This window comes from Crinia signifera, chromosome 11 (genome assembly GCF_055691185.1).
Source record: "Crinia signifera chromosome 11, ASM5569118v1, whole genome shotgun sequence".
Taxonomy (NCBI): Eukaryota; Metazoa; Chordata; class Amphibia; order Anura; family Myobatrachidae; genus Crinia; species Crinia signifera.
This window is the reverse complement of record NC_139227.1, coordinates 60,196,873-60,219,679: the sequence shown is the minus strand read 5'-3', so window position 1 is coordinate 60,219,679 and position 22,807 is coordinate 60,196,873. Positions and strand designations below refer to the sequence as shown.

The window sequence follows — 22,807 nt, the reverse complement described above, 5'->3', positions numbered from 1 at the left end:
TTTTGGAAACATCCCTGTATGGCCTGTTTGGTGCGTGAAGGGAGTGTATGAATGAATTTATTCCAACAGGCAAATAGTTTAGGGGTGAGGAGTTCTTTGTGAAGTGAAGTTTCCAGCCAGTCCATCGTGAACAAAAAAAGAAGACGTGAAGTTGCCATTTCAACCGTTGGGGCCTCAGTATGTATCCATTGCTGTAGAATTGCCTTTTGTCCTACCGCTGAGAGGAGTACCAATAATTTTTTGTCATTTTTTGGTATATTAGGTTGGTCCGCTATGTGTCCAAATAGTGCCCAGGAATCAGTGCAGCTAAATGATATTTTAAGTGTAGTCGTGGCGTAATTATGTAGCGCGTGCCAAAAAGTTTGTATGTGGGGGCATTGCCAAAGGCAGTGATGTATATCTGCCTCCGGTGTGTGGCATTTAGAGCAGTCTGATCTGTCGGTTGTACCCATCAGGTAGCACCGCTTAGGTGAGAGGTAGGCTCTGTGGAAAATTTTATATAACATTTCCTGGTAGGAACTGGCCGTAACAAGTTTTAAATTGATAAGGAAAGTGTCTAATATTGCCTCCGAGTCTAGAGAGGAGGACTGGGAGGCCCATTTTGTGAGTGCCTGTATATCTGTATCTGTGTCCAGCTCTGGGCGTATGCGCCCATATACGTTGGATATTGAGTGTGTTTGAGTGCGTATCACCGAATCTAGTGGGTTCGTGATATCCCGGGGTTGGAGTTTGTTTAGGACAGATCTGAGGTAGTGAACGGCTTGAGTGTAGGAAAAGGCATTGTTAGGTAAGAGCTTAAAGCGTTGCGTCGCTTCTTCAAATGTAAGTGGAGTGTGAGATGTGTTAAGCAAATGTCGTAAACATGAGATGCCTTGGGATCGCCAGGCTATGAAAGGTGATCTGGCTTCTCCCTTCTGGAACTCCAAGTTACCAACCAACGGAAGGGATAGGGAGTAAAAATGTTTTAAGCCTAGGGATTTTCTCGCACGTCGCCATGCTTGAACTGTGGAGGCCAATAGGGGGTTATCAAATTGGGGGCTGGTTAGCTGTGATGGGCGTGCGTGTAAGAGGAAGCCTAGTGAGAGAGGGGCACTAAGTTGTGAGTCTAAGGCCACGTCAGTGTAAATAGCTGTGTCATTGATCCAGTCCACTGCAAAGCGGAGGATGCATGCCAAGTTGTAGTACTTTATGTTAGGCAGATTAAGGCCTCCTCTCTGAGTTGTCTGCATCAATTTATACAGACTAATTCGGGGTCTTTTTGCATTCCAAATAAATTTGGTTAGCATGGAGTGGAGCGAGGTTATATCTGAATTAGATATTAGAATTGGCGTCATCTGCATCACATAGAGTAGTTTTGGGAAGCTGGCCATTTTGAATAGGTTGCATCTGCCTAATAGATTCAGTGGTAAATTTTGCCATAGATTGAGTTCTGTTTGGATTTTTTGGATGACCGGGGTAATATTATACGTATATAGTTTGTGGGGGTGGGGAGGAAGAGCTATGCCTAGGTATGTGATGTATGTTGTGGCCCATTTGAATGGAAACGGGGCAGTCCAGTCTGTTCTCACTTGGCCATATATGGCCAGTGCTTCTGATTTGGCGAAGTTTATAGAAAAGCCAGCAAACGAGGAAAAGCGTGTTATGGCTTCTATAAGATAAGGGACAGAGTGTTTGGGGTTAGACAGGAAAAGGAGAATGTCATCTGCGAATGCGACAACTTTTAGTTCTCTGTTGCCAATTGTTATTCCTGTAAGGTCTGGGGAGGAAATGATGTGTCTTATGAGTGGTTCGAGTGCTAAGTTAAAAAGGAGGGGCGATAGGGGACATCCCTGTCTAGTGCCCCGTTCAAGTAGGAAGGGCGGGGATGCTATGCCATTCACCATCACGTGGGAGGGTGTACATCGCCTGAATCAGCCCCCTGAAGGATCTCCCAAAGAGTTGTTTTGATAGTACGGTCTGCAGGTGTGACCATGAGATTTTATCAAAAGCCTTTTCGGCATCTAGATTAATAAGTATATTGGATTGGAGGTTGTGAAGTCGGGTGTGTGTTATTGCCGCTATGGCGGCGCGAACTCCCATCACCGATTGTCTGCCCTTTACAAAACCCAACTGGGCTGGCGAGATCAGGCGAGGTAGGCATTTCTGCAGGCGGTTGGCCATTAATTTGGTTAAAATTTTAAAGTCCTGGTTTAGCAGGGAAATTGGACGGTATGAGCCCATCGCAGTGGGGTCTTTACCTGGTTTCAATAATACTATTATTCTGGCTTCGTTGAATCTAAGAGGCATCTCTCCGGTTGTGATTATATGGTTGTATAGTAGTGTAAGGGTAGGTGCTATGTCTCCTTTTAATAATTTATAATATTCTGCCCCGTATCCATCTGGGCCCGGACTTTTGCCATTGGGTAGAGCTTTGATGGTGTCCAGCACCTCCTCCTCTGTGACTGGGTCGTCTAACAGGTCCCTTTCCTCTTGGGTCAGTGTGGGTAGTTCTGTTCCCGCCAGGAATGTCTCGCTAGTCTGTGTGTCTGATGGTTCCTGAGTGTATAAGGATTCGTAGAATTTAGAGAATTCACTGCTTATTTGGTTGGGGTCAGTGATAAGGATATCGGAGTTGTGTATACTCTTAACCCATGTGCGGGATTGGGGGCCCTTCATTAGATTGGACAGTAGTTTTCCAGATTTGTTACCGAATCTGTGTAGTTTATTACGGTAGTAGTTATGCGAGGATTGGGCTTGTTCTGTGAGGAAAGTGTCATAGATTTGTTTTGCGGCTAGATATTCCTCTCTATGAGTCGGGGTGTCTTGTCTTTTATATGTGTTATACGCCAAAGTCAATGCAGTGCTGAGGGTATGAAGTTGGGCTGTGAATTTTTTGCGTTTGGAGTTGACGTATGACATGATGTGTCCTCTTAGTACTGTCTTTGCTGCTATCCAGTAGATGTGATGGTTATCAGCCTGGGCTGTATTGTCAATGACAAAGTTGGACCATGGCTGTTTAAGATGTAGAAGAAAGTCTTCTGAATGAAACAGGTGTGCAGGGAATCGCCAGCTTTTAGTGAAAGTTTGGGGCCTATTTAATTGTAAGGTTAATAATATAGGTGCATGGTCAGAAATTATTATATCATGTATGGCCGTATGTGTCACCTTGGGGAGCAGATGATCTGAGAGAAAGAGGTAATCTATCCTGGAGTGTGTTGAATGTGGGTGTGAGTAAAAAGTGAAGTCTTGTTGTAAGGGGTGAAATATACGCCAGGGGTCACTGACGCCGAGTTGGGAGCATAGAGGAGATAGAAGAGTAGAAAAGGTTTGGGACCTGGCCACACTCACCCCGGATCTGTCCATGGATGGGTCCACGACCGTGTTGAGGTCTCCACCTAAAATAAGGTTAGTATAACCCCAAGACAGCAGCTTCTGTAATAGAATGGCAAAGAAAGATGCATCAGGGTTAGTTGGTGCATATACATTAAGCAGTGTATACTGGGTATCATCGAGAGACAGGTCCAAAAGAATAAATCGGCCCTCTGGATCTATAAATTTTCTAGTGATAGAATATCGGAGGTTCCTATTAAGTAGAATTGCCACCCCCCTAGTCTTGTTGGTGAAGGATGCCGATATGCATTCCCCCAGCCATGGGGCTTTGAGAGAGGGATGGGAGCCCTCCACCCAGTGAGTTTCTTGCAAAAAAACTATATGGGGTTTCAAACGGGTGAGGTGGGACATAATCTTTTTACGTTTAATGGGATGGTTAAGGCCCTCGACATTCCAAGAAATTATATTAAAAGTAAGAAGTGTGGATTCTTCTCCTGGTGGGTTTAAAGAGGGAATTTGGCTGGTCATATCAGCCAATTCCTGCTGGGCGGATCATATTAAAATAGAATAGTAGCTGAAAAAGGGGCCCCTCTCTGTCCCAGCGAGCAGAGGGGGGTGATCCCATGGTGAGACGGGGTTCGTTAAAAGGACGGGCAGGCACATAACATAACAACAAACAAATTTGTAATAATAATAGAAAGGTCATTATTCTAAGCCTAACAGATGCTTAGCGGTTAAATTATTACATTTTCTCAGCAGAGAAACAGTAGGAGCACACCCTACAGCAGAAGGCTGTAACAGTAAAAGAAAATAGAGGTATACTTATCAGCGAGCCTTTATGTGGTCAGGGACGCCAGTTCTCCCAGTCAAGTCTCAGGAATTGAGAAATGAGCCCTGGCAGGGTCCTCAAAGAAGAGGGTCTGGCCATCCCCAAACACACGGAGGCGGGCCGGGTACAATAATGAAAATTTTATTTTAGAGTCGATAAGGTATTTGCATATTGGTGCAAAGTCCCTGCGCTTGGAGGCCACCAGATTAGAGAAATCTTGAAAGATGAGGAGGCGTTCACCCTGATATGTGATACTGTCCGTTTTTCGGTAGTGGTCTAGGATTTTGACTTTATCGGCATAATTAAGGATGCGCATTATGACTGGTCTTGGTCTGCCGTTGGGGTTAGGTCTGTCTGGGCCGATCCTGTGGGCCCTTTCAATTGCTATAGGCGTTCCTTTGAGGTCTAGTGCCAGTTGTTCTGGGATCCATGAAGCGAGTAGGTCCATAAGCTCATGACCCTTGACCGACTCCGGTATGCCCACCACCCTCAAGTTGTTACGTCGATTTCTGTTCTCCAGGTCGTCTAATTTCTCAGACAAGGTAAGTATCTCCTTGGAGTGTGCAGCCATTGTGGTCTGGGCCGTCTGAAGGTCGTCTTCAAGGGAGGAGATTCTTTGTTCAGCCGTGTCTAGGCGTTGGGAGTGTTGAGTAAGTTGGGCCAAGGTGGAGTCAATGGATGTCTTAAGGCCTGCCAACTTTTCATCTAGCATTGGGCCTATAACGGCTGCAATATCGGCAGCTTTCATTTTGGAGGACCTGGGTATATTTGTGGCTTTTCTTTTATTTTGAGAGGTTAGACGGGTAACGGAGCGATCAGAGTCTGATGAGTAGCCACACTGGGAGTCAGAAGGTGGGATACGGGAGGAGCCTGCAGAGGACATTGGGTAAGGCACTAAGAATTTTTCCATGCACCTCCCCTAGCAGGAATGAGTGGTAGGTGCCAACCAGTGCAGGGATGTCTGTAAGGTCTGCTGCAGGTGTGCTTGAGGCCAGAAAAGGAGAAAGGAGCAAGTCACATTTCACTGAGAAAACATTATGTATAGAGAGGTGTAGCTAGTATCCGCCATAGCATCTGAGGCTGATTGTATTATAGTCACATGTCCAAGTGGTCAGTGAGAAAAAACAGTATAGACATAAGCAGCATCATCAGCCATGTTGGACCAGTCTGGCAGATATGGTATTCAGATTATTCCATTGCGTACACGGCTCTTCTCCCAGGATGGGGAGAGAGATAAAGTTGATATGAAGCCGTATACAGTGGGGGGTGGTGGCGGCCACACTATATTGAGGTGTTTGGCAGAACTGTGTCACACCTCTGTATCTAGAGGGCAGCTCTGGCAGAGAGTCGTATATAGATAGTACAGGTCTCAGTCCAGCAAGGGGGGCCAGCAGTACAGGTGGTGTGGGTGCCCTGATTTTAAATGTCTCTGAGATTGCCGGTCAGTTAAGCATTCGTCCACCCCTCTGTGTATAGGGTCTGTGGAGTGAGGCCTGAAGTCCTTTTATGGGTGTGGGGTTAGGGATTGTGGGCTTTATGGGGAGCAGGATCCTGTGTGTGGCCTGGATAGGGCTTAGGCTGCGGAGGTTGCCTTTTCTAAAATGGCCGCCAATGGGGATTCCCAGTGCTTTCACCCCTGTCAGGCTTCCAGCACGGGGGGGTTTGAGGTGTGGGCGGGTGGTGCCTTAGGCTATACTGGCCGCTGGCAGTTACCCTGGCTGTTGCGGCATGAGCGATGGCGGCAGTGTCCCCCGTCGGGCAGCGTGTCTGTAATGGCGTCCGGCCGCCTACACGCGACTCCGGAGACTCTGCCGAGCGCTCCGGTGTGTCAGCGTGTGCGGCCCCCGCCTGGCTTACCGGAGCTTCGGGCGTGGGGTTGTTGTCTGTCCCCGCTGTCGCTGTTCCCGGCGGTGCTGCGGGCCTCTTCTCGCGTCTCTTTGATTCCGACGCCTCGGACGGCGTCACGTCCTGAAACTCGAGGTCCCCGGCTTCAGGTCTCGGTTAGGCCGCAACCTGCGGGAGCACTTAGAAGTGCTCCCCGGCTCTGCGGCTCGGCTTCTTCCGTGTCTGGGATGTTATAGAAGAGGAAGGGGTGGGATAGGGAGCGGGTGTGTGGGATTAAGAGGGTATTTTCTCTGTTTTTGGGCGCTGGGGCTGAGGAGCTTATGCTGGATGCGTCTTGTCCGTTCAGCCGCCAGGCCACGCCCCTATTTGAAGGATTTTTAAGGGATGGTATCCAGGAATATTTAGATCATCACCGTCTACTCAGTACTAACCAACATGGGTTCGTGAAAAATCGTTCATGCCAAACTAATCTACTAGGTTCTATGAAGAGGTTAGCAAAAACCTCGATAATGGAAATGCTGTAGATGTGATTTTCCTAGATTTCGCTAAAGCATTTGATACTGTCCCACACAAGAGATTGATTAATAAAATGGAGAACCTAGGATTGGGTGAAAATATCTGCAGATGGGTAGGGAATTGGCTATGTAATAGAGAACAAAGAGTGGTTGTGAATGGTGCTGTATCAGATATGATACCGGTACTAAGTGGAGTGCCCCAGGGTTCGGTTTTGGGGCCCATTTTGTTTAACATTTTCATTAACGATATTGGGATAGGGTTACTCAGCAATGTATCCATCTTTGCGGACGATACAAAACTTAGCAAAGTCATCAAATCATCAGAAGATGTCACCATGCTTCAAAATGATCTTGCAATTCTAGATGAGTGGGCAAAAAAATGGAAGATGAGGTTCAATGTAGATAAATGTAAGGTTATGCACCTTGGGAGACACAACCAGTGTGCAGGTTACAACCTTAGCGGAGAGGAACTGGGTAATTCCATACTTGAAAAGGATCTAGGAGTCCAAGTAGACAGCAAACTAGGATGTAGTGCCCATTGTAATGTAGCTACAAAAAAGGCCAACAAAATTCTGAAGAAATATAATTTGTCTGTAAAATACCAGAACCTACCAAATCAGCAATGGATATCTATACCAGGTTGAACTAGATGGACGCAAGTCTTTTTTCAGCCTTACATACTATGTAACTATGTTCCGCTGCGCGTGCCACGCTTCGGGGTGGCGTGGATAGTGGGGGGGGGGGGGGTGCCTAAAACCTCATTGTATGTCAGACAATAATATATTTGTATAGGTAATGTAATGCCATCATACACTCTATATATGCGGGAGGTACGATGCGGTGCGATGCGGTGCGATGCGATCCCCGGGGCTAAGAGACCAGTGAATAAATTACATTGGAAAATCGGATCACATCGCATCGCACGGCCGTTACAATGGCCCATGCTATGCAATGCGATTTTCCTACGGTGCCGTACGTAGGAAACTTGGGCCCTTTGATAAAAGTTCCCATGTTTTAATATAAACTGCAGTCAGGGAACTGGACCCGTACATAGGATATGCTGCTGTGCGGTAATATATACCCCAGTCAGGGAACTGGACCCATACACAGGATATGCTGCCCTGCTGTAATAAATACTGCAGTCAGGGTACCGGACCCATACATAGGATATGCTGCCATGCTGTAATATATACCACAGTCAGGAAACCAGGCCAGTACATAGGATATGCTGCCGTGCTGTAATATATACCGCAGTCAGGGTACCGGACCCATAAATAGAATATGCAGCTGTGCTGTAATATATACCACAGTCAGGGTACCGGACCCATGCATAGGATATGCTGCCGTGTTGTAATATATACCGCAGTCAGAGTTCCGGACCAGTACATAGGATATGCTGCAGTGCTGTAAAACTGTATATACCGCAGTCAGGGAACCAGACCAGCATAGGATAAGCTGCCATGCTGTAATATATACCGCAGTCAGGGAACTGGACAAGTACATAGGATACGCTGCCGCGCTGTAATATATACCACAGTCAGGGAACTGGATCAGTACATAGGATATGCTGCTATGCTGTAATATATAGCGCAGTCAGGGAAGCGTACCCATACATAGGATATGCTGCCATGCAGTCAGGGAACCAGGCCGGGGCAGAGACCTGCAGTTCTATAACACTGATCTATGTCTTCTGTCTTACAGGAACAGGACGGCAGGAAGATCTCACAGCTGCCGCCATCTTGGGTTTTGCCCATTGTGATAACACCAAAAGGTTTGTATCCTGCACTGCGGGTATTCAGCAGTGCTCAGGGCAGCGGTGCCACTGTACAGCGTCTTATAGCACGACCGAAGGGCGTCCCATAGTAGGTGTACGTGTGGCTGGGGCACCCTGTATTATTAGGTGTATGTGTGGCTGGGGCGCCCTGTATTATTATTATTAGGGGTACGTGTATCCGGGGCACCCTATATTATTATTAGGGCTACGCAGTAGTCGAAGTGGGCCGGTATGCACCGATATGGCATACCGGCACTTCTTTCAACCCGGACGTTTTTTTTTTATTAAAATATTAGAACTGCAGTGAGTGCAATATCAAGCAGAGAGAGGGACAGACTGCTTGATGCTGCTCTGGGGTGCCGCCAAAGTCCTCCTGGCTCATACTTGTTACTTCCCCCGCTGGGCGCAAACACGGAGAGCCCCCGGCTAACTGCACCGCTTCCCCTGTGGCTCCCTCGCCGGGCGCACACATGGAAAGCGCCCGGCTCACATCACTGCCGGCTGCTGCAGCTCCCCTGCTGGGCGCAAACACGGAGAGCGCCCGGCTTACAGCACTGCTGCTGCTGGGGCTTCCTCACCGGGCTCACACATGCAAACATGCAGAGCCCGGGTCCCAGTAATGCCGCTGGAAGTCCTGTCAGGCATGCAAGAAGGATGCACCCGGCTCTCATCCAGACCGCCGCTGGAGATCTGGCAGGCATCACTGCTGGACCCCTGGTAGGTCTCTGTCCTGACCCTGCACAACCCCCTTGTCCGTGTCCCTTCCCCACCCGGTCCCTGTCCCTGTGCCCCCCTCCCCCCAGTTCCTGCCCCTGCGCCCCCCCTGTCCCTGCGTCACCCCCGGTCCCTGTCCCTGCGTCTCCCCCCCCAGTCCCTGCATCTACCTGGTCCCTGCATCCCCCCAGTCCTGGTCCCAGCCTCCCCACGGTCCCTGTGTCCCCAAATGATATGTAATGTTTGGCTCAATCTGTGTGGCAAAAACGTAAAACAAATTTAATCCATGTAGCATAATAGAAATTTTATCTCAATCCGGGTGGCATGATGTGAATTTGGTCTCAATCTGGGTGGCATGATGTGAGTTTTAGTCCGTCCAGGTGGTATGATGTGAATTTTGGCTCCGTCCCGGTGGCATGATGTGAATTTTGGCTCTGTCCCGGTGGCATGATGTGAATTTTGGCTCCGTCCCGGTTTCATGATGTGAATTTTGGCGCTGTCCCGGTGGCATGATGTGAATTTTGGCTCCGTCCGGGTGGCATGATGTGAATTTTGGCTCCATCCGGGTGGCATGATGTGAATTTTGGCTCATTGTGTGTCGCATAAGGTTTAAGATGCAAGTATTCTGGGGTCTACTATTGTGTTGCATAATGTATATAAGAGCTATATAGCGTGGCACACTACACAGGACCACGCCCCCTTTAAAGTAACCACGCCCCCTTTAAAGTGGGCACGCCCCTTTTCCTGGCACACGCATAGCAACATCCTTCATTTTTCCATGCCCCCATTTTACAATTTCCATTCGACCACTGGGGCTACGTGTATCTGGGGCACCCTGTATTATTAGGCGTATGTGTGGCCAGGGGGCCATATTATTAGAGGTACGTGTATCTGGGACACCCCGTATTATTAGGTGTATGTGTGGCCAGGGGGCCATATTATTAGAGGTACGTGTATCTGGGACACCCCGTATTATTAGGTGTATGTGTGGCCAGGGGGCCATATTATTAGAGGTATGTGTATCTGGGGCACCCTGTATTATTAGGTGTATGTGTGGCCAGGGGGCCATATTATTAGAGGTACGTGTATCTGGGACACCCCGTATTATTAGGCGTATGTGTGGCCAGGGGGCCATATTATTAGAGGTACGTGTATCTGGGACACCCCGTATTATTAGGTGTATGTGTGGCCAGGGGGCCATATTATTAGAGGTACGTGTATCTGGGACACCCCGTATTATTAGGTGTATGTGTGGCCAGGGGGCCATATTATTAGAGGTATGTGTATCTGGGGCACCCTGTATTATTAGGTGTATGTGTGGCCAGGGGGCCATATTATTAGAGGTACGTGTATCTGGGAGACCCCATATTATTAAGTGTATGTGTGGCCAGGGGGTCATATTATTAGAGGTACGTGTATCCGGGGCACCCCATATTATTAGGTGTATGTGTGGTCAGGAGGCCTTATTATTAGAAATACATGCATCTGGGCCACCCCATGTTATTATTAGGGGTCCGTATATCCGGGGCACCCTGTATTATTAGGGGTACATGTATCTGGGGCACCCCATATTATTATTAGGGGTATGTGTATCCAGGGTGCCCCGTACTATTATTAGGGGTACATGTGGCCAGACGGCCCATATTATTAGGGGTACGTGTAACCGGGGCACCCCGTATTATTATTATTAGGGGATAGTGTATCCGGGGCACCCCATATTATTATTCGGGGTATGTGTATCCGGGGCAGCCCGTATTATTATTATTATTATTATTATTATTATTAGGGGTAGGTATGGCCAGACGGACCATATTTTTAGGAGTACGTGTATCTGGGCACCCCGTACTTTTATTGGGTGTACGTGTATCTGGGGCACCCCATATTATTTGGCCCTGCCAGCCGGTACCCCACATTCCATGACGGACAGTCTTGCGTCTTCCCCTCAGAGTTTGAGACTCGCTGTCCACAAGGGAAGAAGCTTGTACAATACAAGAAGGCAAAGCTGGAGAAGTGGGCTCCATACCTGCGGCCAGACGGGCTGGTGTCCCGCCTCACTCTATACCAAGACACACAATGTAAGTCACACAACATGTCCGTAGGATGGAGCAGGGCCTTCATGTACTAAGCTGTCTCCTCGTACCTAGGCTCCTATGAGGTTGAAGTCCAAGACCGGTTTGAGAACCGCCTGGATAAGCTGGCCAAGAGACAGCAGGAGAAAGCCACCAGGATGAGCACTGATTACTTCTCTCCGGGGCGTGGTGATGCTCTGAAAGGTAATTACTAATGTGAGAATGTTTGGCTTAACCAGTGGCAGGTTCCTGTGATTACCAGTCATCTCCTTCCAGTGCACACATACTGCTCCCTTGCTCCAGAAACTGAGCGCACCATGTGCTTCTACAGCGATGCTCGCCTTGATGGACTACAGACGTGTGAGGAGAAACCCAAGGAGATGTCACAGACCTTCCAAGACCGGCCAGACTTCCTCTATTTCAGAAATACCCTGTTCGGGAAAAGACCAAAGAAAGTGGCAATAGCGGGAGGACCTACAGAAATCATTCCAAGACCAATACTGGTACGTACTGCTGAGTACCTGGATGAATAGAAGCCATGTTGGTGGTGGTAGTAGTAGCCGTGGTGGTGGTGGTAGTAGTAGTAGCCGTGGTGATGGTGGTGGTATTAGTAGCCATGGTGGCAGTAGTAGCCTTGGTGGTGGGGGTAGTAGTAGCCTTGGTGGTAATAGTAGAAGCCATGGTGGTGGTAGTACTAGTAGAATCACTGGTTGTGGTAGTAGTGGTGGTAGTAGTAGTAGTAGTAGTAGTAGTGGTATCTGTAGTAGTAGTGGTATCTGTAGTAGTAGTAGTTGCCGTGGTGGTAGTAGTAGTAGCTGTGGTGGTGGTAGTGGTGGTTGCCGTGGTGGTGGTGGTGGTAGTAGTAGCCGTGGTGATGTTAGTAGTAGTAGCCATGGTGGTAGTAGTAGTAGTAGTAATAGCCATGGTGGTGTTAGTAGAAGTAGCTGTGGTGGTGGTAGTAGTAGTAGCCATGGTGGAGGTAGTAGCCATGGTGGTAGTGGTAGTAGTAGCCGTGGTGGTGGTGGTGGTAGTACTAGTAGAATACCTGGTGGTGGTGGTAGTAGTAGTAGCCGTGGTGGTGGTAGTAGTAATAGTAGCCATGGTGTTGGTAGTAGTAGCCGTGGTGGTAGTAGTAGTAGTAATAGTAGCCGTGGTGTTGGTAGTAGTAGCCGTGGTGGGGGTAGTAGTAGTAACCATGGTGATGGTGGTAGTAGTAGCCGTGGAAGTAGTAGTAGCCGTGGTGGTGGTAGTAGCAGTGGTTTTACATGAGTAGAATAATAGTACATTTGCTTCAGGAATATGAGAGGTCAATAAAAGGATCTTTTCTGAGGTGAAGGGGGAGAGAGGAAACCCCCCCCCCCCAACACACACAGAATGAGGAAGCGTCAGTAAGAGGGAGGAGCCTGCGGCTCATTGTAGGTCTATAGCCACCCATCTACCTGGGGTCAGCACCTGCAGACATAGCCACTTTATTACACAGCTACCTGGGGTCAGCACCTGCCAACATAGCCACCTTATTACACAGCTACCTGGGGTGAGCACCTGCCGACATAGCCACCTTATTACACAGCTACCTAGGGTCAGCACCTGCTGACATAACCACCTTATTTCACAGCTTCCTGGGGTCAGCACCTGCCGACATAGCCACCTCATTACACAGCTATCTGGGGTGAGCGCCTGCCGACATAGCAACCTAACCCCAGCTACCTGGGGTCAGCACCTGCCGACATAGAGGCTTACTACACAGCTTTAAAAAATATATAACTTAATAATGACATTAGACATAAATGCACATACAGTTTAAAATGTAAAGCACATGCACATAGAGTACTTTGCTAATTAGAATGAGGGATCTGTTCCTATTATACCGCCATAAGTCTTTGCATAAAGATATCCGGAATAAAACAACAATGTCTCTCTTTGTAGAGGTTGGTATTAAGCATTGGTATTAAGCCACCTACCTGCTACCTACCTTGCTATTTGGATCCAGACCAGCCACCACCGGAATTTGCCATCACAGCCGCAAATATACGGAACTCTAAAGCTTTCCTCCATCTCCATTTGAAGGATACTGCTGCTATGCAATCCAAACTGGATTAATTCCTCATATGGACGTCTACTGCGGTAACTATATACCAACCAAAAAGGAAAAAAGGAAGATCCCGCTAATTACAGACCCGTTAGTTTAACATCAATTGTGGGTAAAGTATTTGAAGGATTTTTAAGACATGGTATCCAGGAATATTTAGACCATCACTGTCTAATCAGTACTAACCAACATGGGTTCGTGAAAAATCGTTCATGCCAAACTAATCTACTAGGTTCTATGAAGAGGTTAGCAAAAACCTCGATAATGGAAATGCTGTAGATGTGATTTTCCTAGATTTCGCTAAAGCATTTGATACTGTCCCACACAAGAGATTGATTAATAAAATGGAGAACCTAGGATTGGGTGACAATTTCTGCAGATGGGTAGGGAATTGGCTATGTAATAGAGAACAAAAAGAGTGGTTGTGAATGGTGCCGTATCAGATACGATACCGGTACTAAGTGGAGTGCCCCATGGTTCGGTTTTGGGGCCCATTCTGTTTAACATTTCTCTTTCAATGGTCCTGGTGACACAGCTCAACACTGGGATGTAGGAGGGTCCGAAGGAGCCAGGCACCTATCCTAAAGTTTTAAAGGGTAGGCTCCTCCCCTACTGCATCCCTGGACTCTTCAGTTCGTGTTAGGTGCCCACTGGAGTGGGTGCTATTCTAAAGGGCTGCAGGAGCAGCCGAAGAATTAGAGTAGTTAGGGGATTTTTATTATTTTATTAACTTTTACCCTAGCTAGGTAGGCACAGTGTGAGGATTCTCATAGTGAATCCTCACACTGCTTGCGCAGCAGGAGCTGACAGAAGCGCGTCCTGTCAGCTCACTGTGCACAGGGGAGACACTGTCTGGTCTCCCTGTGCAGCGCTTATAGCCTTTTCTGAAAGGCTGCCTGGGCTCCGGAGTACCCTGAAACCGGCTCCACGTTTAGGTGGGGATCATGGGGGACAGGCGCTCCGTGATGGCGGCGGCCATTTTATGCGGAGCTTACACGCTGAGCTCCTAGATGAGAGGACAGCAGCGTTGTGACAGGCATGTTCCAAGTGATCCCCATTTGAGGGGGAGACACTGGAACTAGGAAATCCTACCTAAGGAGCGGCTTGCTGGGGGTGGTTGGCGCCAAAAGGTCACGGACCCCGCAGCAGCAGGGACCTGTGGTCTCTTCCTTCACTCTGACTTTGGCGCCTTTCAGAACGCTTGCAGCGGAGCTGAGCTGGCTTACTGATCCTGGCAGAGTGACTTGGATTTCCTGGGCATCGCTTCCCCGCAGTTGAAACCAACAGACAGATAAGTGACTGGGTGCATTGCTCTGTATAAACGCTTGTACATTGTTTGCACTGTGTATACTGATAGATATACATTTATCACTTGCATCATGTCTGAGCATCAGGCTGTGGTTTTGGGGGAGGGAGCCCTTAATGCACTGAGCGCGTGCAATGTTTGCACACAAAAGTTTGTCCCTGAGCAGATGGCCAAGGGGGGCTTATGTATTACTTGCGCTGATGTGAGACCCATGGGCAGTGATCCCCATAGGGCAGAGCAGATGGAACCTGCGTGGGCCAGGGCCCTAGGCAGGTCAGTAAACGCTTTGGTGCAGCTTTTGGACAGGCAGAGTGATGGGCTGGTAGAATCACAGAGACCTATGCCATCATCTCAGCAGTCGTCTGGCTCCTTGCCTCTTACCCAGGCAGATCCTGCACTTATCCAGGTGATGCAGGATACTGCAAAAGGGATTAACAGGTTCAGTGAAATGCTGGACAAAATGGATGATGTGGCAGGGACCCCTAGAAGGTCTTATGCTTTAACTACTGTGGTAGATGAAGAGGAAGGAGAGTATACTGACATCCCCTGGGATCAGGGTGATGATTTGGAAGAGAACTCTGCTGCTGGTATAGAGGATCTCATTGTAGCTGTGAAGCAGGCTTTAAAGCTGACTGTGGAGGATAAGACTCCTGTTAAAGGTGTTTTTAAGCGACAGCGGAAGGAGGCTGTTACTTTTCCTTCAGATGAGGGGTTACAGGAATTGTTAGAAGGGGCTTGGAAAACTCCTGATAAGAGGCTTCAGATGCCAAAACGATTCCTTAATCTGTACCCCATGCCAGAGCCTCATGCGGAGCTCTGGGAAAGGGTCCCAGTTGTGGACGCTTCAGTGGCACGTTTGTCCAAGGCTACTGTATTACCAGTACAAGGCGGTGCAGCTTTTAAAGATTCTGTGGATAAAAAGCTGGAGGGAAACCTCAAGGCTATCTTTGAAGGGGTGGGGTTTACCTTACGACCCCTTATTGCTTCAGCCTGGGTTTCTAAGGCCATGATAGAGTGGGCTGGTGAATTATGCACCATGCTGCAGGCTGACCCGGGTGCATTACTGCTTGCAGAAAAGATTAAGGCAGCAGCAGAATATGCAGTTGAAGCAGAGGAGGAAGCTATTAAAATGGCAACCAGAGTGTCCACAGTCTCCATTAATGCCAGGAGAGTGCTTTGGCTTAAAGCCTGGGAAGCAGACAATGAGTCCAAGAAGGCTCTGGAAACATTAGCCTTCAAAGGAAAGGTACTCTTTGGTACCGAATTAGAGGAGATTATAAAACAGGCCACAGGCGGCAAAAGTACATTCCTGCCGGCCTCCTCAGCAAAGCAGACATCCAGATTCTCTGCGTTTAAGCCGTCCTTTCGGCCCTCCCCTAGAGGTGGTGCGTCCTTTCGAGGACAGTCTTTCAGGGGAAGGTTTCAGCCCTCTAGAGGCAAGACACAAAAGTCAAAATTTGGCTCTTTTCACAAGAAGCCTGCCAATAAAGGAGAGGATAAACCCTCTGCATGACTGTCAGGGGCTTTGCCCGACAGTGACAAAAGTGGGCGGGCGTCTCACACACTTCAGGGACGCTTGGGCTTCTCTAGGCCAGGATGCCTGGGTGCTAGACATCATAACACAGGGTTACAAAATCCCTTTCAGAGGGCCACCTCCGAAGAGGTTCATTCCCACATCCTTACCAAAGGAGGCACGGCTGCGTACAGCTCTTGTGAGAGCAGCGTACTCCCTTTTGGAAAAAGGGGTGGTTACACTAGTCCCCAAGACAGAGTGGAAGAAAGGCTTTTACTCCACGCTGTTCCTGGTGCCCAAACCAGACGGGTCTTTCAGACCAATACTAAATTTGAAGTCTCTAAATGTTCATTTATGGGTAGACCATTTCAAAATGGAGTCTCTACGGTCAGTACTCCTGAGTCTGGACCAGGGAGAATTTTTGGCGTCCATGGATGTCCAGGACGCATATTTGCACGTTCCTATACACCCGGAGCATCAGACCTTGTTGAGGTTTGCCATAGGAGACCTGCATTTACAATTCCGGGCGTTACCCTTTGGGCTAGCAACTGCGCCAAGGGTATTCACAAAGATAATGTCAGTAATGGCGGCGGTGCTGAGGCTCAGGGGAATCACAGTAATACCCTATTTGGACGATCTCCTGTTCAAAGCAGAGTCAGCAGCCATGCTGCAGAGTCACTTGGCAGAGGCCATCAGTTTTTTGCAGGCTCACGGCTGGATTTTAAATTTGCAAAAATCTCAGTTGGTACCGTCACAAAGGCTCCAATTCTTGGGAGTCATACTGGACACCCATCTTCATCGGGTATTCCTCCCGGAGGAAAAGGCCAGGGATCTGGTCACCCTAGTCCAGGAGATTCTCAGGGCTCAGAGCATTTCAGTATGGAGGTGCCTCAAGCTCCTGGGGAAGATGGTGGCGTCATTCGAGACGCTTCAATTTGCCAGGTTCCACTCTCGGAGGTTCCAATGGAACATTTTGTCAGCTTGGTCAGGAAACACTTTGACCATGAAATCCGAGATGATAGTGCTGTCTTCGGACACCCGAGAATCCTTGAAATGGTGGACAGAAGTAGATTCCCTTCAGTGGGGTCGGTCATTACAGACCTGGGACTGGTTGATAGTAACTACCGACGCCAGTCTCAGGGGCTGGGGGGCAATAGTCCTGGATCTCAGGCTTCAGGGCCTGTGGACGGCAGAGGAATCAGCGTTACCAATCAACATCTTGGAGCTGAGAGCTGTCTGGAAAGTCATTTCCTTGGCGGGAGACAGGTTACAGAACCTCCCTTTGAGGATTCAGACCGACAATGCCACAGCTGTGGCGTATCTGAATCACCAGGGAGGTACACGCAGCAGATTGGCCATGTGGGAGGTATCCAGAATCTTCCTATGGGCGGAACAGAATGTTCCAGCTGTATCGGCTATATTCATCCCAGGAATAGAGAATATAGAAGCCGACTTCCTGAGCAGGGAGGAGCTCAAGGAAGGGGAATGGAGCTTACACCCTCAGGTGTTTCACCAAATCACTTCGATGTGGGGAACTCCGGATGTGGACCTGATGGCATCCAGGATCAACCGTCAAGTGCCCAGGTTCTATGCCAGAACAAGGGATCCACTAGCGGAGGCAGTGGATGCCATGACTATTCACTGGCAGGAAGATCTCCTTTATGCATTCCCACCGGTACCAATGTTACCGAGACTTCTGAAGAAAATACAGGGGCAGAAGGTTCCAGTGATCTTAGTGGCCCCGGATTGGCCAAGGAGATCCTGGTACTCGAGGCTTCAGAGGTTGTCTGTGGACTCATGGCGTCTACCTCTGAGATCAGACCTTCTAAGACAGGGCCCATTCAATCACCTGGATTCAGATCGATTGATTTTGACGGCCTGGCTATTGAAACCACCATTTTGAAAAGAAAAGGGTTTTCTGAGGCAGTAGTACAGACTATGATAAAAGCCAGAAAAGCTGTATCTTCGGCAAATTATTATAGAGTCTGGAAGACTTACATTCGATGGTGTGAGAGAAGAAGGGCTCATACATCTCATTTTAAGCTATCAAGAATGATGGAATTCTTACAAGATGGTTTTTCATCGGGCCTAAGCCTTCAGTCTCTGAAGGTGCAGATTTCGGCCTTGTCCATCTATTTCCAGAAAAAGATAGCCATTTTGCCGGAAATTCAAACCTTTTTACAAGGAGTATCCAGGTTGAAACCTCCATACAAGCAACCAGTAGCACCTTGGGATCTATCACTGGTTTTGGAATGCCTTCAAAAGGCACCTTTTGAACCTTTAAGGTCGGCTGACTTTAAGTTTCTCACGTGGAAGCTAGTGTTTTTGTTAGCAGTAGCATCTGCTAAAAGAGTTTCAGAATTGGGAGCTTTGTCATGTAAATCTCCCTTCTTAATTTTTCATGATGACAGGGCTGTTTTAAGAACAGTGCCTCAGTTTTTACCGAAGGTGGTATCTACCTTCCATTTAAATCAGGAGATAGTTCTACCTGTGTTTCAACCCCCAGAGGGTTCTAAGAAAAGGGACAAGTTGAGAACTTTGGATGTTGTGCGTGCCTTACGCATATATGTGGACAGAGTGAGGAGTGTCAGGAAGACTGACACATTGTTGGTATTGTATGACGTACACAAAATTGGTTGGCCTGCATCTAAGCAGACTATTGCTAGGTGGTTGCGGTCTATGATAGCCTTTGCATACACCAAAGTGGGTAGACCAGTACCGGCCAAAATAAATGCGCATACCACCAGGTCAGTTGCCACCTCTTGGGCGGTTCGACATGGGGCCACAGCTGAGCAGGTTTGCAGAGCTGCCACTTGGTCATCTGTTCACACATTTGCCAAATTCTATAGATTCCATGAGTTCGCGTCGGAGGACGCATCATTCGGGCGAGCAGTGCTGAGAGCTGCAGACCTGAGCGTACCCTCCCAAAGGACCGGCTCTGGAACGTCCCAGTGTTGAGCTGTGTCACCAGGACCATTGAAAGAGAAAAAGGGATTTTTGTAAGAACTTACCGTTCGAATCCCTTTCTCTGATATGGTCCTGGTGACACAGCGATCCCTCCCTTACGCTCAGTAAGTATGCCAGAAGTTTCATGATGTTCATGTTAAAATGGTTAAAAGTTAACAGTTTTCTGTTATAAAATGTGCATATAATATGTGCAGGCGTTTGTACTGAGTTAATGTATTCCAGTGGCTTTGAAAGATGAACTGAAGAGTCCAGGGATGCAGTAGGGGAGGAGCCTACCCTCTAAAACTTTAGGATAGGTGCCTGGCTCCTTCGGACCCTCCTACATCCCAGTGTTGAGCTGTGTCACCAGGACCATATCAGAGAAAGGGATTCGAACGGTAAGTTCTTACAAAAATCCCTTTTTTTTTATTAACGATATTGGGATAGGGTTACTCAGCAATGTACCCATCTTTGCGGACGATACAAAACTTAGCAAAGTCATTAAATCATCAGAAGATGTCACCATGCTTCAAAATGATCTTGCAATTCTAGATGAGTGGGCAAAAAAATGGAAGATGAGGTTCAATGTAGATAAATGTAAGGTTATGCACCTTGGGAGACACAACCAGTGTGCAAGTTACAACCTTAGTGGAGAGGAACTGGGTAATTCCATACTTGAAAAGGATCTAGGAGTCCAAATAGACAGCAAACTGGGGTGTAGTGCCCATTGTAATGTAGCTACAAAAAAGGCCAACAAAATTCTGGCATGTATTAAGAGGGGAATGGAAACTAGGGACTCAAGCAGGGCCGGATTATAATGGAGGCACAAGGGGTCAGTGCCCCTGGGCCCCCCTCTAGTTAGGGGCCCCCTGTGGTTGGCATGTATTTTTAAAAAAAATAATTGATTTGTTTTGTATTTTTTGTTTTTTGCTAAAGGTTTTGTCCATGGGTGGGGTAGTGCTGCAGCTTCACCTATCTGCCAATGTGACAATGATTTATGGTGCTGAACATCGGGAGCCAAGGCACACTGATTGCACAAGTGTGCAGTGCATTTCTGGGACTTGACTAAGTCCCCTGACACTTTGCACCAGAGGACAGAGGCTGAGAAGTTTGTGCTGAGCTCGGATTGGTGGAGCTCATTACATGCTTCTCAGGTCCATGGAGAACAGCAGCAGCAGCTTAGTCATGGGAGGGTTTTTAATCAGAGGCAGCAATAGGACTGTGAGGTCTCCTCCAGAGTAAGGGGCAGAGGGACAAACACAGGCTTTTCATGTGGTGTGTGTGTGTGTGTGTGTGTGTGTGTGTGTGTATATATATATATATATATATATATATATATATATATATATCCCCTGCAGTTAACCATTAACCAAGTTTACTCTGTGTTTTGACAGTATAATTTTCTCCCATGCAGTGTGCGGCCAGTAATGACAAGTGCAAGGGGGCCCCCCGGTCTAAAGTACCCCGGGCCCCCCAAAGGCTTAATCTGGCACTGGACTCAAGGGTAATTATGCCACTGTATAAAGCATTGGTGAGACCTCACCTCGAGTACGGAGTGCAGTTCTGGGCCCCACACTATAAAAAGGATATCATAGAATTAGAAAAAATCCAAAGGCGAGCAACAAAACTTATTAGGGGAATGGAGATTTTAAGCTACGGGGAGAGATTAAGCAATTTGGGACTATTTACATTGGAAAAGAGACTTTTAAGGGGGGACATCCTCAACATGTACAAGTATATCAAGGGCCAATATAAGGAACTGTCACACACCCTCTTTTCTACTAGAAAGGAATCTAGGACACGAGGGCATGAGTATAGATTACCTATGTAACTATGTAACCTCTACAAACTAGAGAGACGTTGTTTTATTCCGGATATCTTTATGCAAAGATTTATGGCGGTATAATAGGAACGGATCCTTCATTCTAATTAGCAAAGTACTCTAGGTGCCTGTGCTTTACATTTTAAAGCATTTTTATAATGACATATCTAATGTCATTATTAAATTATGTTTTTCTTTAATTTATTATTGCTACTATTTTCTTGTATTTCTGTTTTTTTTTGTTTAAGGGATTCTCACTCCCTAATCAGTAACTGCTGCACATCACATCCCACCACAGCGCCCGATTCTGTTGTTTCTACAACTACATCCATATACTTATTACACAGCTACCTGGGGTCAGCACCTGCTGACATAGCGACTTTTTGCACAACTACTTGGGGTCGACACTGTTAGGTCGACATGGGGATAGGTCGACAGGGGTTAAGGTTGACAAGTCATTAGATCGACACAAGCATTAGGTCGGCAGTGTAGGTCGACAGTCAAAAGATCAACATGGGGTTTTTCACTGTTTTTTGAGCCGACATGTGCCGATAGGCGGTATTTCATGCCCTACCATCCACTAGGGCGTGGTGGGAGAATAAAATAGTGTGCCGAGCGCAGCAAGGCACCGTGCCCGAAGCAAATGCGGTACACTGGAAATTGTGTCCATGTCAACTGTGTCGATATTCGGGTAAAAAAACAGTGAAACCACCCACGTCGACATTTTGACGGTCGACCTAGACACTGTCGACTTAATGCTTGTGTCGACCTATTGACCTGTCGACCTAGAACCATGTCGAACTAACGGTGTCGATCTAATGACTGTCGACCAACTTGCTATAGACCAAACGATCCCAATCCATCCCTATCTGCTCCCACCTCCAATCTCTGCCTTCACAGCTCCCTCACTCCATACATAGCAAGTTTGAAACAAATCAGTGTCCCCGCAAAATTGCTTCAACTTTCTGTTATGACCTCATTTAGCACACAAAGGAGTAATCTGGTCTGTTGCATGGTCTCTTGTGATAGGTGACGTGTGTGTGTGTATATATGCATATATATATATATATATATATATGTATAATAGAGAAAGTAAGTAGCACTCCTCAGACTTCCAGCTGAATAAAACTTAGTCCTTTATTAAGGTATTGCCCAACGGTGTTTCGGGGCGTACCTCCGTCTTCAGGGACAAGCAAATATATATAGAGAGAGAGAGCGAGAGATTGCGTGGTCCGGCACTCCAAATTAAATGCAGTTTGCTGACGCTGGTTCCCCTTACTGAAGCGGGGAATCCGCTTGCTTTATAGGGTATCCTGGGTGCGGCACTCAGCTGTAAATACATCCACTCGGGGAGGCAGTTGTAGACAACGTTTCAGTTATTTATTAACTGTTTTCAAGTCAAAGTACAAAAAAGTGACTATGCATAACATCTATTTATACTTACAACCCTGGAGATGTGTAGCGTGGAGCCGCACGCCGGGGGGAGGGCCGTTCCTCCGTCCTGCCGCGGCTTTTATGGATGACGTCACCCCGCCGGGCGTCAGGGCTCACGCAGCATAGAGAACCCGTTGCCATAACGACAGCGGACGCTATGGGACACATCCACATAAAGATACCGTGAAATGCTAAATAAACAACAGAAAAAACATATGCAGATAGGACACCATGCAAACATGTAAATAAGGATAATGGAAGAAAACAATGACATATAGGTAACATGGTATATTTAATGAAAGCATCCATAATAGATGCCTTCATTTAGCCCTTTGGGGGCAACGACATCTAATCTGGCTATCCAACGACTTTCTAATTGCAATAGTTTAAGACCCCTATCGCCTCCCCTAATTGACGAGGGAACAGTATCTATCATTCTATACCGTAAGGTATTGAGGGGATGCTGGTGGGTAGCAAAATGACGAGCCACCGGTTGCTCGCTGGACCCTTTCTCAATAGCAAGCCGTATGACAGATCTATGTGCCGTCATTCGGTCCTTGAACCTGCATTCGGTCTTGCTGATGTAAACAAGTCCACAAGGACAAAGGATTTGGTACACGACATGAGTAGAGGTGCAATTAA

General features: G+C 47.6%; 1 protein-coding gene across 3 annotated transcripts in view; it reads left to right on the top strand.

The window, feature by feature from the left end:
* The window catches only part of DRC7 (dynein regulatory complex subunit 7), a 224,720-nt gene that overhangs the window by 152,926 nt on the left and 48,987 nt on the right, over positions 1-22,807 (top strand). For all 3 annotated transcript variants that reach the window (XM_083164885.1, XM_083164887.1, XM_083164886.1), the window contains 4 exons: positions 8,200-8,269; positions 10,933-11,061; positions 11,131-11,259; positions 11,332-11,558. In XM_083164885.1, the coding sequence (XP_083021011.1) occupies positions 8,200-8,269; positions 10,933-11,061; positions 11,131-11,259; positions 11,332-11,558 (555 nt within the window). The remainder of the gene's footprint in view (positions 1-8,199; positions 8,270-10,932; positions 11,062-11,130; positions 11,260-11,331; positions 11,559-22,807) is intronic.